At 56.0% G+C, this 14,455-nt stretch overlaps 1 protein-coding gene and 1 long non-coding RNA gene across 2 annotated transcripts; both read left to right on the forward strand.

The window, feature by feature from the left end:
- Positions 1-772: 772 nt before the first annotated feature.
- Positions 773-10,990, forward strand: LOC124249047 (uncharacterized). Its single transcript, XM_046679809.1, has 5 exons — positions 773-2,015; positions 2,234-2,371; positions 3,219-3,325; positions 7,833-8,105; positions 10,844-10,990. The coding sequence occupies exons 1-5, from the start codon at positions 1,974-1,976 to the stop codon at positions 10,887-10,889; spliced, it is 606 nt and encodes a 201-aa protein (XP_046535765.1). The 5' UTR covers positions 773-1,973; the 3' UTR covers positions 10,890-10,990.
- Positions 10,991-12,123: 1,133 nt separating this feature from the next.
- Positions 12,124-13,082, forward strand: LOC124249058 (uncharacterized). The gene is made up of 2 exons (XR_006891237.1): positions 12,124-12,405; positions 12,721-13,082. It is a non-coding gene; the product is annotated as an uncharacterized LOC124249058 (long non-coding RNA).
- The last annotated feature ends 1,373 nt before the right edge of the window (positions 13,083-14,455 follow it).

Consider the following 14,455-nt stretch of genomic DNA (forward strand, 5'->3'; position numbering starts at 1 on the left):
TGGGCATCCCGGCTGAGTCAGCACCGTTCTGTCCCTAGTGCCCAGCACAGCTCTTTGCACCAGTAGGTGCTTATTAAATATTTACTGAAAGTTTAAATGAATGGATGTCTTAGGCGTTCAGCTTCCCTGTGGGGCCCCTGGCCTGGCCTTTCTGGTTCTTTAAGCCAGTACTTTCTGACTTGAATGTGTACACGAGCCACCTGGGGATCCTGTAGACTGGAGCGTTGAATCGACTAGGTCTGGGCTGGGGCCTGAGAGACTGTGCGTTTCAGGGGTGCGGATGCTGCTGGTTCTCAGATGCCATTTTGTGTAGCAAGGCTTTAAGGGGAGGTGTCTTGCAGGCAGAAGGAACCCCAGCCTAAAATTGAAAAAGAGAATGATGAAGACTGGGAGAGACTAAGAGATAGTGAGAGAGAGAGGAGCCTCTCAGAGGAAGAGAGGAAGCCCACCTCCACTGGCTTAGCGTCCCCCAGAGCCCCTCAGAAGTACTGAGCCAGGGTCTCAGGAAGCCTAGAGGACCTGCGGCATCTACTGCAGCGGCCCCTGCTCCTCCAGGCGCCCCCTCTGACTCGGGCGAGTGGGGCTCTGGAGACGTCTGCCACCTCAGTGTTCCTGATTGGCCTCCTTCTGGGAATCCTGTAAGTCACACGAGAAAAGCTTGGCAGAGAACAAGTTTGGAATTTTCCTTCAATTCCAGGAACATGACCCAGACCGCCTCTCAGCACCAGGCACGTAGGTGAACAAGGGCCAGGAGGCCCGTCCAGCGGGGAGAGAGATGACTGGCCTGAGTGGAACAGGTGTCGGCGTTTGAACTGGGCCTTGGAGGATGGAGAGAGCTTCGAATAGCCTATGGGAGCCCCGAGAGCTCGTGGAGAGGGCGTTCCAGGAAGAGTGGGCTGGAAGCAGGATGGCTCAGGGCACGCTCCTTGAACCATAAGGGGACCAGAGGCCGGGGTGAGGGGGAGTGATGGAGGAAGGAGTGTATTCTCCGTGCGTTAAGGAGCCATAGACGGGAGGTCCATGAGGAAATGTGGGTATTTGGAAGAGGTGCTTCCAGGAAACGCTTTGCCATCTAGCGGTTTAGCTGACCTATGGGGAAGGGACCCTTCTGAGTTGTCGCGTCAGTCTGTCTGTACTCACTGGAGGCCTGGTCAGGCTTTGACAGTCAGAGGGTGGTGCCTGGGTTTGGGAGGAGCTGGGAGGGGTGCTTTCCCCCAGTGTGGGATAGAGCTGATTTTGTTATGTGGGAAGTTTTATGAACTTCTGCCTTCACTCAGATTCTTTCACCCAGGGGCCCTGATGAAGTAAACCGCTTGAGGAAAGGGAGAGGGAGGGAAGAAATAAGGTCAGTTTTTCCTGGTAGGTGAGCAGGCAGGAGCGTGACCGGTCCATGCTGGTGAACGCTTGGCCCCACCTACCTGCCCAGGATTGTATTTCAGTCCCCAGTCCCACCAACCACTCTAACCCCCGTCAAAGCGTTTCAAGACCTTGGGGTGGGTGCCCCTGGGCCTTTCACCAGTGCCGTGTGCTCGGAGGCTGTCCTGCTGAGATGCCTCCAGTGCTGGCCAGGCCAGGCGTCAGCCTTCCTGAGAACCACTTTTAAGTTTAATACGTACGTATTTCACACACAGGCATACATGGGTGTAGACCCTTTTTTGCTAGCTGCTGAGGAAGGGGTAGCATTTTTGTGATTGTGAGAGGGAGTCCCCCTTCAAATCTGAGATTTTTCCCTGACCAGGATCCACGTACGTCCTTCCTGTATGTCCCTGTCCTCTGTCGCTCTTCCTTGTTCTCACTCCTCTTGTGGGCTGGAAATCGTGCCAACAGAGAGGGCAGGTTCTTTTTCTGTGGGGAAGTGTGGGATGTTATTTTCATCTGATTTATTTTGGTTCCTGATGATCCCCATGCTGATGTGCTAACGAGCGGAAGCAGCCAGGAGCAGTCATCACCAGCTTTGCCTGGAAGGTGGATAGATGGATGGGCAAGGAGCAACCATCACCAGCCTTGCCTGGAAGGTGGATAGATGGATGGGCAAGCAGGGACTTTGTCCCAAATAGGCCATTCTGGAGTGGAACCGGGGCTGACAGGGCTTGGGGGCAGGAAACCGGTCTGGTCCGAGGGCTAACCCTGACACGCCGCAGCCTCCCTTTCTCAGCTCTGGGGCGACTTTGTGTGGGCCTTTCCTCTCCCCGGGCCCATGGCCTCCGACTTTTACATCCTCACCGCTCTTAAGCTCTTTCAGCCCAGGGCCCTTCAGTTCTTCTACAGCAAACGTGCCCAGCACATCTCAGGCAGATCTCCTCGAACTCGTGGGGTGAAGGGAAAAGTCTGTGTCCTTGGAGTTGCTTACGTCTTTGATACGTGGCACATGGTAGGTACTCAGTACACGGTTGATAACCAAGGAAGGAACTGGTGTGAGTGGGAAGCTTTTTTAGCTCCTCATGTATTAGCTCTCTTAACACATGAGAGAGTTTCATGTATTAACTCTGGTTAATGCTGAGTGTTAACCAGATCCGGTTTCGTTTATTTTCAGTGTTAGGAAGCTGAGGGTGGGGTTTGGGGTTCTCCCGCAGTAACTATGCATTCTTAGGTTTCCTTTCCAGGCACACTTGCTCACCTCCACTTAGCTGTTCTCACTCTGTCTGTGCCTGATGTGGTACATCATCTCAGATCTTTTAGGGAGGAAAGTAGGGGAAAAATAGCATCTCTGGAGATACTGTCATGTTTCACTTCAGCCCCTGGATGATGCCTTTTCGGTTGCCACCGGCCAGTGGCCCCCACATGAAGGGGCTGCCCATCACTTGTAGTCACACCAGGTGCTGCTGGTCACGTGGGCAGTGCCTGGAGGGCGAACAAAAGCCAGTTGGGAGTTTGGTGGGCGGCATGACTGGAAGAGGAGAATTAAGGGGCCAAGCGACGATGAAGATGAGAGACTAGAAAGCGGGTCAAGCAAAGATGAGAGAGCAGAGAAGAGGCGAAGGGGGAGGGGCATAGGATGTAGGCCTCAGCTTGTCATCTGTAAAATGGGGATAATAGGGTTGCTGTCAGGAGTAAGAGTGTTAACACGTGTGAAGTGCTTAGCAGGTAGTAAGCATTATATATAATTGCTTGATGGTAGTGATAATAATAAATGGGGGTAATATTGCCTACATCACAGGGTTGTCATGAGACTCAGAATGCGAATGTTTTAGCTGCTATTTATTATTCCACTCTTCCAGTTCTTTCAGCCACTGTCCTGTCTTCGTGCTGATGAAGGGGCAGCTGCCAGAAGGAGGCGTGGACCCCTGGGTTCTGTTCTGCTTTGGGGACAGTTTCTCACTGCCGGGTGAGCAGAGTCCAAGCCCCTCACGTTCCCGCTGCCTAGTCTGCCCTGGGCCGCAGTGCTGAGAAGGTAGAGGCTGGCAGGAGGGGTGCAGGAGCGGGGCCAGGGGAAGCTGTGCTGAAAATGAAAGCCTGGGAGGGGGCGCCAGCAGTGCCTGTCTGGAATCGTTTGCGTGAGGAGCTGCCCCAGCCCTGGCTGTCTTTCCAGGGAGCCTCTTCCTCCTTTGTCTCTCAGCTGGTGGTTGGTGGTTCTGGTCTAGCCACTTCGCCTAGCCACTTCGCCTCGTTTTCATTGCCCCTCACTCCTCCCCACAGCCCCCGGCTCCCCCTCCCCGCTACTTCCCTGACTCCTGCTCTGAGGCTCTGTTCATTTTTCCTCCCCATCTCCTGTCGTGTCCCCCACTCTGCCACCCATTCCTCTGCCTTTGGGGGGGGGTCTCCTCCATCTCCCCGCAGTGCTCCCTTTGCCTCATCCCTGTGCCATTCTCTTTCCTCTCTTTCTGGCTCTCCGTCTCCCATCTTTTCTCTACCTGCCAGCTTCTATCTTCCTCCTCCATTTTCTGGCTCCTTTTCTCCTTGTTGACCCCTGTGCTCCTCTCCCACAACTTCACTCTCCTGCTCCCTCCCTTTCTCTGGCCCTCAGCAAGAGCACTCCCCTGTCAGCTTCTCTGCTTGGATTTAGGGTCCACTGCATAGCCCTTGTTTGCTCGATGAAATACTAGTAATAACGAGACTAAAATTTAATGAGCACTTACTATGGAGAAGGCTCCACTAACACTGCATTGACATATGATCTCCTGTAATCCTCTCAGCAGCCCTGTGAGGTCAGAGTATTATCGTCCCCATTCTGCAGATGAGGACAGTAGGCGTAGAGAAGTTAACCTGAGAAGGTCACAGTGAGTGACTGTTGGGACGTGGATGCAGACACTTAGCCTGTCTGACTAAGGAATCAACACTGGCCCTGGGAGACTGTCCCCACCTCCTCTCCCAGTGAGGTTAAGAGAGCCCTCTTTCTTTATACATGACCTTGGCGCCCCCAGAGCCCTCCCAGGTCACTTGGTGCCTTCTCCTTTCTCTGTACACAGATCTAACACAGCCTCATAAGCTTATTCTGTATGACAGTGCCACTAAGGGCACACTGCCAGGCCCTGACCTAAGCAATTCATGCACACCATCTCCTGTAACCATCACAATAACTGTGCGAACTAGCTAGTGTTCTCATCCCCATTTTACAGATGAAGAAGTAGAGGCACGGGGGAGTAACTTGCCCACAGTCGCACAGTTAATAAGTGGCAGAGCCAGGATTTGAGCCCGGGCCTTGTGGGTCTAGAGAACCTGCCCTCCTAACGGTGACGCTGCTTCATCCGGCTCCTGGGACCACAGGTTGGGGTCTCCCAACCATCGTTACTAGCCCACCTGCTTTGAGAAGTCCTCGTGGGCCATCCCATCCCTTTGCTGCAGCTTGTTTCTGTGGGCACTGCCCGCTGTGGTGTCATCTCTGCCACCAGCACTGACAGCTCTCGAGGTCTGGTCAGGCTGCCAGCCCTAATCGGTGCCTGAGGGGATTTATTGGCTGCCACCCCCAGGGAGCAGGGACAAGTGTTTTCCTCTCCAGCCCTGCTGTGCCGCCTCCAGCCCGACAGCTCCCGCGTTCCGGCCCATCGCGGCGGCTGATTTACCTCTGTGGCTGGGGGATTTAGCTGCTGTCCCGGCTCCTACTATAAATCCTGGGGCAAATAACTGAGCTCTGCATCAAAGTGGCCGACAGGGGTGCGAGCGGGAGCAGATGGCCGCTTTGGCCATGGGCTGTGGAGGGCAGGGGCAGCCAGGGAAGGCTCCACGGCTTTCTTGTCCACCCCTGGCCACGGGGCCAGGCTGCGCCTCGTTCAGGCCCACCGGGTCCCCCCTCAACTTTCAGAGGATTTAGCTGCCTGCCCCCTCCTGGCGTCTACGAACCCTCAGCACCAGCAGGTTCTGGGTGATGTTGAGTCCTATCCCGCTGCCCCATCTGAAGTCTATTTGCCTGGCGTCGCTGGAGAAGGAGAGTGCTGACTGCCACCCCTGGGTTTGATTATGCTTCAAAGAGTGGAGCATTGCTTGGTTTTCTGGGGCCCTGTACAGCACATAATGGACATAAGTTCTGCCCTCCGAGAGAGGCTCAGACTGAAGCAAGAGGTGGTAAGAACTTCCCAGCAGGAAGGGGTGAAAGACCCCAGAATGTAGGTGACCCCGAGTAGGGGCTGAGGGAAACCTCCAGAAAGCAGGCCAGAGTTGGCTTGGTTGAACCCCAAAGATTAGAGTTACTTCCTAAAAGTGAAGGAGGGAGGGTTGTTGTAGCCGTGGCCTGGACTCCAAAACCTTCCACGCTGTGGTCCAGACTCAGGAGCACAACATGGTGGCTTGGGGTCTACTCTGGCTCGGGGGACCAGTGTGGGTAGGGTCATCCTCTGTCAGTGCCCCTTGTCTTCCTGGCTCCCTTCTGCCGTCCTTCCTCTGATCCCTCCAGCATCTTCTCTCTGCTGCCCTACCTCTTCCCCTCAGCCACTTTCCCCTGTTCACCTTATTCTTTCCCCTGGTCCTGTCTCTCTGTCTCTTTGTCCCCAAAAGGCTCTTCTCTCGCTCTGCTGACCAGTCAGCGCGGTGGGGTTGGGCTGAAGCTCCGGGCTCTAGTTCCACTCCTCGGAACCTTGCTCAGCCTGGAGCCTGTCCCCGGTGTCCGTACATTTCGTGCACACTCCTCATCCATCTTCCCCGTCCCCCGCCCTACACCCGCCACGGCCGCCTCCGCCTGGGAGATTACAGACACTGAATCAGCAGCCGGCTCCCGCATTCTGCTGACGGGGGACTTTCTGCCTCTGAGGGCTCCTTGGTGGGATCAGGGCCCCTCCTGGGGCCTGGGGATTCAGAGTGGGGGGAAGGAAGGGTGGGCGGAGAGCAGTTGGCTGGAGAGGGAGAGGGGAAGGGCAGAAGGTAAAGGAGAGAGGGAGGAGAATGGAGAGATGGAGGGAGGTGGAAAAGAGGAGAAATTTGGGAGAAGAAAATATAGGAAAGATGAAAGAACAGTGAGGGACAGGGAGCAAGCAGCAGAGGGTGGGCAGATGGGAAAGGGTGCGGGGGGGAGGGTGTGGAAATCGGGTGAGGGGCTGTTCACCAGCCTGTAAGCCGGGGCCCAGGTCTGCTCTCTCGCCTCCCCCGGTGCCCAGGCAGGCCCTGGGGAGGCCCAAGTTCACTGGGACCAGGCTGCGAGGTGCAGGCTGGGCCCCTGGCCCCGGGTCCGGGGCTCTGCCTTGTGCCTCCCTCTCTCCCTCTCACGTGGTGGTTTGTACTTCATCTTGTTTGCGGGGCGGCTGGGCCTGCTCTCGGGGTTTAATGATCTGTGCCATTATTTATAGCTTTGCGCGCTGAGAAACACACTGAATTTATCGCTTGCTTCTATAAATAACCCTGGCAAACGGGTGCCCAGGGAGGAGGGTGGGAGGGGGAGGGAGAAGAGAAGAAAGGGGAGGTGGGGGCTAGGACAGGGGAGGTCTCTGTGGACTCTGTCCCAAAAATGGGGTGACGTGTGTGCTCGAGGACAGCAGAGGCTGGCAGGACTGTTTAAGTGTGGGTGTGTGTCTCAGGGCAAGTTAATACACACGGGACCGTGTGCCCCTGTGACGAGGGAGTGTTTGCCTGTATCCGAGGGAGTATGTGACTTGACTGTGTGTGTGTGTGTTTGTCTCTGGTGCCATGTTGGTGGCAGTGAGGTTGAAAAAGCATAAGGCAGCCGGCCCCAAGGAATGGCTGGCCTATAAATGGACATCCAGTGGGGCTGAGAGGCAGCAGCGACTGGAATCAGGCTCTATTCCTCTATGGATGGGTTGACCGAAAAAGACTGCGAGACTGTTTTTCCTGGGTTCCATGGCAGAGGTGAAGGAGGAAGAAGTGAGGCCTAGGAAGCAGGCTGTGTGTAAGTCTGTCTCTGGGTCAGGCTGGGCCAGTGGGAGTGGGGAGGCTCCTAGCATCCTATGGAGCAGACGCCAGGGTCATCTGCTCCAAGATCCAGAGGGACTCTGACTTTTGGGGTTGGTGGATGGAGAGGTTGGGGAGCAGGGGAGTGTGTGCTTGGCTGCAACCCGCCTCAAAGGACCCTGCTGGCAAGGCCTGACCCAGGTTGGGGTGGGGGGCTGCTCCGGCCTACCTGCCCAGTCAAAGCCAAGAGTCAGAGCTGTGGCCTGCTGATTCTGCTGTGCCTGCCCTTCGCCCTACCATGGGCTCCACACCACCCCCAGGACAGCCCAGGACCAGTCTTGGGGAATAAGAGCCCTGGCAGTGCTCAGCCAGAGGGCAGTGGTCCTGCCTCCTCCCTCTCCCCCAGCCCCGTCTCCTTCTGCTCAGCACTTCCACACACAACCGGCTGCAGCTATTAGCTCTGCATCTCTGATGAGGACATTTGCATATATAACTAAGAACCTTCACAGGTGTTGGAGAAACAGCTCCTCCTCTCATTTCCCTCTCTTCTCTCCTGCCAGCTGCCACCCTGACCTGTGGCTTTGGGGGTGTGGGATCCCTGCCCACTCAGCTGGGAGATGTGCTGAGGAGTCCTGGGTGCAGGAAGTTGCGGTGGTTCCTGCCCTTGGGTCGGAAACAGGCAAGGTGAAAGCCCATTGTGTCAGTGTGCTGGGACAGACCCAACTATACGTGTACGTGTGTGAACATCAGCCTGTGCACAAGCACAGAAAGAAGGTCAAGGTCAACACGCCGTCCCTGCCCAAGTGCTCTGCAGCTCCTGGTAACGTACGCAGGTCAGTGTGAGTATGCAAAACACGTCCCAGGCTGCACCCACACTCTGTGCCGTGCATGCACTGCCAGCACATGCTCCTTCACACTCACGCCCTGGCACCAGCACAGGCAATTAGAGAAAAATGCACCTGCACCGACACTTCCTCTCTCCAAACAGAGCCCCTCCCTCCCTCCTCTCCTTTCTCCCATCAACCCTGACCACAGTGTTTCTCATGGAGTCACCAGTCCCTATTCAGGCTGGAAAATGACTCCCTCAGCCCCACACACTTATTCAGACCCATAAAGCACACAAGAGGCCATATTCTTTAAAAAAAAAAAAAAAAAAAATGAGTAAGAGGAGCCCTTGTACCCTAGATAAGTGGCATTGAAGGGGGAGAGAAAATGCCACAGCCAGGGTGGCTGGTAGGGCTGCGGGCTGGGAACTAGGGGAAGGTGGAGGGTGTCTAGGGAGGAGCAGAGACAGGGCTAAAGTGTCTACAAGGTCCTTCTCAGGTTATCCCCTCCAGCCCTCTCCGACTCTCCCCGGCTGCAGACCAGCCAATGCCCAACCCCACGGCCTCCCCCCGCCCTCCTGTTGGTCCGGCTGAGTCACGTGACCCTCTCCCTCTCTGACAGCTGCCCCTGATGATGGATGCGGCGGCTCAGCTGTACCTGTTGGGGGACAGGGACTGCACAGATCCTAATTACCTCCTTCTCCAGCCGGGGCTGGGGGCTGGGCTGGACGATGGCTCCGGCCTTGCTCCACGGGGGCTGAGGCTGGCATCCTGAGCTGGGGCCAGGCCTAGAGGAAGGCATTCCTTGGACTCCTCTGGGGTGATGGGGATGCGGGGGCACCGGCCTGGGGTGTAGATGGGGGGAGCGCTTCTGGAAGGCTGGTAGAGGGAACGGAAGCACATCACAGCTACTACATCAGGGGCCTGGGGAGCTGGATAGGACCTTGAATAAATGACCTTTCTCCAAGTCCTTCCCACTGGGCGTGAGATTCAGGTTAAATGTGGAGGAGAGCTTCCTGGCAGCAGGGACGAGATACACTTGAGCAAAAGACAGCAGTGCGGAGGCAGAGGTTTGGAAGACTTCTCCGAAGCCGAATCGGATCATCCCTTTCCTGCCCGGTGGGAGGCTCACAGCAGACAGCCGCAGAAGAAGTAGGCTGGAGTTAGGGCAGCAGGACCTGAGGGAGGACTTGCAATGGCTTCTTGGAGGGGTGGCGCTGGGGGACCTGGACTGGATGTTCTAGTAGGTTGTCAGAGCTCAGCATGGGAGGCTCTACATCTGGGCTGGCTTGGGGAGGGACCGGAAGACCTCAGGACCGTTAAGATGTCAGAATCCTCCAGGCTTCTCCACAGGGGCCCCAGAGTCTTAGGGGGCAGACACACGTCTCAATGATTCGCCAGCGCAGTAGATGCCTGGTGGCTGAGTGCCCAGGCTGGAGGGGGGCAAATGGGGGCTATGGAGGGAATGGACCTCTACGAGATTTGTTCTGACTCCGAGGTCCTATAAATCCCCAAGTTAGGATTCTCCATGGGTTTCAAGAAGGGAAACCAGCGCGGAGTGAGCAGAGAGCTGGTGAATTGCCCCAGGACTCCTGGCCACCAGGCCCCTTTCCCTGGGTCGGTGGGTGTGATGGAGTGGCTGTGATAATTGCTAATCACTATTAATTGATACTGGAGGTCACAGTAATGACAGCCCCACCAGGATTCATAGTCACAGTCCCCCCATCTTTGAGGTTTCTCTGCTGAGGGAAGACAGGGAGGGGTGGCCTAAGCCCCTTGGCACCCCGGGTCCCAAAGGAGGACAAAATGAGACAGCGGTCCAGGTAAGGCAGGTCTCCCCTCACCTCGGGCAGAGCTGTGGTGAGCAGGAAGGCGAGGGGCAGGCGGGCTCCTAATGCCCCCAGTGCCCCCTCTTCTGAGTGGCTCCCCTCTCTCTACTTCTCTCTCTCCAGGGCATTTTCCCCTCCTCTCTGAGTTTACATGGGTCCCTGTTGGTTGAACTGTCTTCACCAGCAGCGTCACCCTGTCCTCCCAGCTGCCTCTCACTGCCCTTCTGAGCTCCTGGGCTGCTGGGTGGTCAGCCCTCTCCTTGCCCCGCTCCCCGTTTCATGACGCCTGAGTGTCCGTCACTGCTGGCATGAGATTTGGGGGAAGTGTCAGGTGAGGAGGTGCCCACTCTGCTCCCGGGTGAGCATCTCTGCTCCTGGGAGAATGTCTTCATGTGCCTGCTGGGGTGCAGGCCCGCAGACTGTCTGGGGGAGGTGGCCACGCTCCTGCCCATTCTGGTTGGTAATAAGAGGGAGACAGAAGGGGTGGGCAGCTGGCCATCCATCATCCGCCCCTGGAGCAGACCAGGGTGGTTTTGTGAAACCAGGCTTTCCTGATCTTAGCATCACACTTATGTGTGCACACATGCACAAATGCACCCCCCCCTAGAGACAGCACACTGAGACTCACACTGACATGCTTGGTACCGCGGGTTTTCTCCCAGACAGTCCGCCCTGGGAGCTGCTTCCAGGGTAAATTTCCTAATAGACCTTTTAGCACAGGTCCCCCTCCTACCCTGGGTGCAAACCTTCCATGAGTCCCCGGTGCCCGTGGGGTGGGGCTCAGACCCCCTAGCCTAGCATCCAAGGCCTTCTCTGACCTGGTCCCAATGTGACTTCCCAGCCTGGTCTCCTGTGATCCTCCCACAGGAGTGTCTTCCTAAAGAAGACAGATTGTGTGCACTGACATTTCCTTTCCAGCAGGGTCACCCGGGGATGTGCCTGCTCCCCCTCACATCTCTACTGAGTTAGGCCCGCCTCCTCCAGGAGGCCCTTTTGACTGCCTCAGCTTACAGCAACTTCCTCCTTAGCTCGGACCTCGACACGTGTAAGTCTTTCTACAGGTTGGGATGGGAAGGCCTATCCCCCCACTTCTGAGTCTCTCAAGGTGGGGCCCGTATTTATTCATCTTTGTTTTCCCTGTGCCAACACAGCATCGGTGTGTGTGAATAGCTGAGAATCTGGCTGTTCTCAGGGGAAGAGCATTCATCTGAATTGGATCAAGTCCCTCCTCTGGCTCTTCCTGGCTGTGTGACTCTGAGCAAGCAGCTCACCTTCTCTGGGCATCAGTTTCCCAATGCTATCGTGAGGAGTTTTGGCTTCACTACTCTAAGATTCTGTGTTTCTGTGGGGATGAGGATGGAGACAGACAGGCTCAGGTAGATCCACAGATAGCCTCTTTCAACATGGAGGGCAGGAAGGCTGGGGGCGGTCACTAGATCAACAGAAATTAAACTCAAGAGTTCTTGACCCAGGAGAAAGCAGACTGATGTCAGGTCGAGACAGATCCATGAGGTCTTGGACTACTTTTTCTTCTTGTGCTCTCGGTTTATTCATATGAAAAATAGGTCCGTGTTGCAGGCTCCTTTGGGGCATTAGAGGAGAGGAAGTAGGTGGAAGCTGAATTCATGCGCACAGTACGTATAGGACTCAGTTATTGGGGAGCTGTGTGTCTGGGTCCCCTTCCCTTCCCATTTCTCCTGGTGCAGGCTCTGTTCTGTTTTTGCTCTCCTTGATTATTGCCCGGGAGAACCCATACTCACCTCTCCTCTAGTCAGCCAGGGGCTTGGCATCAGGCCTTGGTGGGGTCCCTGGTCCGCGGCCTGCTGGGAGGGTCTGGGTTGCAGAACTCCCCAGTGAGCTTCCAGTTAGCGCCTCGGGTGGAGTCTCCTGTGCAAACGCTGCTATGCAGGCGTCCTGAGATTTCCCCCCACTCTGGTTCCCATATCCCCAGCTCCCCTGCCTCCAGGACATCCTGCCCCCATCTGACCTCTGGGATCTCTCCCAGCCCGAGACATGTCCCCCTTGCCTCATCACCCTTCCCTGGGAATACTGAGGCTGGAATTGTCCGTAGCAGCCTGGAAGACTCCTCAGAAATGTGAGGGAGGGGAAGGGAGCTTGAGTGAGGGGAGCCCCATCCTATACATTCCGGCCCCTGGCTCCCCTTTGCTTCCCACGTCACCCCTGGGAGAGGGGTGGAAGCAGGCAGCAGAGTGCACCCCCAAATTCCTTTGCCTCAGCCTCCACAAGATCTTAGAGGCAGGGAACTTTCTTTGCAGGGAGCTGAGGGTACCCCAGGGTCCTGCTTCCCACTCTGATCTCCAAGGGCCATGGTGCATCCAGACTCCGGCGGAGTGGCTGCTCTGTTTACAGTGTGGGAGGTTTGTTCCAACTGACGCCTCTTAGCCCAGGGCTCTGGAGGGAAGGGGCGTCGGACCGTGGGAAAGTGGAAGGAGAGGAACCAAGCCCGGCTTTGGAAGGAGGTGGGTTGGTGACTTTCCCCTTGGAGCAGCTGGGAGGACCTGGTGAAGTCTAGCACTTTGCCTAGGGAAGAAGGACCCTAGAAAACAAGTCGAGGGGTCAAGAGGGGGAAACTGAGGACAGAGAAAGGAGCAGTTTGTGGGGGGCTGAAGTTGCTGGGTATGAGAGCTAGAGAGAGCTGAGAGCAGAGAAGGCTAGTTGGGACTCAGTGAGAGGGCTGTGGCTGTGAATACAAATGTCGGAGTAGCCGGGTCATAGTAAGTGTGAGAGGGCCCTAGAGGCTGGGGCTGAGTCACAATGTTCCCTTTTTATAACAGGACCTGGCCTCTGCTTTCGGGAGGCCCAGAGACGGAGGAGGGCTCGGCGAAGTCACACAGCACTTGCCTCTCACCAGGGGCTGTCCTGGCCTGGCTTTCTCTTGCTCGTAGTTTCCCAGCCACTTTTGATCTGATTTTCAAAAATATACATTCTCTACTCTCCACCATCTCTCCTGCTTTCTCCAACCATTCTCCCCCCTAAAAAATTATGTATGAACTTTGACCCCGGGAATCCGCTTGGGGGGAGCATTTTGGGAAAACATGATAGAGCCTCATAAAGAACTCCAACAGCTTGCAAACAGCCTGTGCTAAATTGCCCCTTCAAGTGAAAATTAAAGCAAATGTCTGTTTTATGGCCATGTTTTCTTGGGCTGCAGCTATGGCGGAAGTGCGGGCGGCTCAGAGCACGGACTGCGCAGAGGGTGGAGGCATTCTGGGTGGTGGATACGGGGGCAGGCGGTGGCCGCTAGTGCTGCATGGAGGCCCTCTGGTCCCCTCCCTGCATCCCCCCCTCTTCCCCTTTTCTGGGCAGAAATGATGTGGAAACAACCCTGTCCCCAGAAAGCCCGTCTGCAGGCCCTTCCTCCACTCCCGGTGGGGCTTTGGAGAGTTCTCGCTCTTTCCGGGGCTCCAGCCTGCGGGAGTGCCAGTGGTGGAAGCGTGGGGATCATCCCGGCCAGGGGCTTGGCCTGGGGTCTGTGACACCCCCGGTTTCTCTGGTCAGCCTCTGGGGTTGCTGCTAGGACAGAGTGAGGGAGCGCTGCTCAGCTCCAGACCAGCCCCCCTTGCAGTATTTTCTCCAGAGCTGGTCCACCTGTATGTATTAGGATTCTGAGTGACGATGGTTTGAAAAGAGGTTCTAAGGCGATGATGCTGATGGTAGCAGGGACGATGAAGGAAATCACTGGTCTACTCTAATCCCTTACTGCACAAACGAAGAAACTGAGGAACATCCTTGGATTGGGTGAAAGGAAATCTGGGCTCTGATTCTGACCCAAGTCACTACCCCCTCTGGGCCTCAGTTTCTTCATCTTTAAAACCAGATGATCAGATTCCACGAACTCCAAGGTCCTTTTCAGGCCTATGAAACTAGGTAACTAAGTACATAATAGTGACAACCACAGCCCATGTTTATGGACCCCTAGAATGTGCCACGTCCTAGGGGCTATGCATTTTCCATAAGTCATCCCTCTTTAAGACTCAATAACTTGATGAGGTATCATTAATTCCATGAGATCACTAAGGCACAGAGAGGTTAAACAACTTGGCTGAGGTCCTTCGATCGCAAAGGCAGAATCTGAACCCCCGCAGTCCCTCTCCAGGGCCTGGGCCCTCAGTCTCTCCCCACGTGAGGACTGGATCCAGATCAGCCAGGGGCGAGTGGGAGCCAGCTGCCTGACCTCCGGGCCAGTGCTCCTTCCACGGGCCCAGGCTGCCTGTTCGGCCAGGGCAGGGCAGGCCTCGGGCTGTCTGGAGGCTGCTGGGGTCCACTGGACTCAGAGCTGTCAGCATAATGCTCAGCGCACACCTTGGAGAAGGGGGCTTCCAGGCAGAACAGGGCTTCTTAAAGGAGCCTTTGAAAGAGTGAGAGGAGCCTTTAGGTTTGTTATGAGGGACTCCGGGAAGCTATAGGGTTCTTGATCAGGGCAGCAACTATAGGATATTATGGAAAATCCCCTCCTTGCCCCTCACGCAGTGGCCTGCCCACCCAGGAGTTCCTGCAACAGGCAGCCAG

The sequence above is a fragment of the Equus quagga genome, chromosome 1 (genome assembly GCF_021613505.1).
Source record: "Equus quagga isolate Etosha38 chromosome 1, UCLA_HA_Equagga_1.0, whole genome shotgun sequence".
Lineage (NCBI taxonomy): Eukaryota > Metazoa > Chordata > Mammalia > Perissodactyla > Equidae > Equus > Equus quagga.

Excerpts from the sequence above, each read along its gene's own strand:
- LOC124249047 (XM_046679809.1), top strand. The coding sequence starts at position 1,974 with ATGGATGGGCAAGGAGCAACCATCACCAGCCTTGCCTGGAAG. Across the intron at positions 3,326-7,832 it reads GGACAGTTTCTCACTGCCGG|CTGCCACCCTGACCTGTGGC; the intron begins GTGAGCAGAGTC and ends CTCTCCTGCCAG. Across the intron at positions 8,106-10,843 it reads GCTCCTGGTAACGTACGCAG|CAGGGTCACCCGGGGATGTG; the intron begins GTCAGTGTGAGT and ends TTTCCTTTCCAG.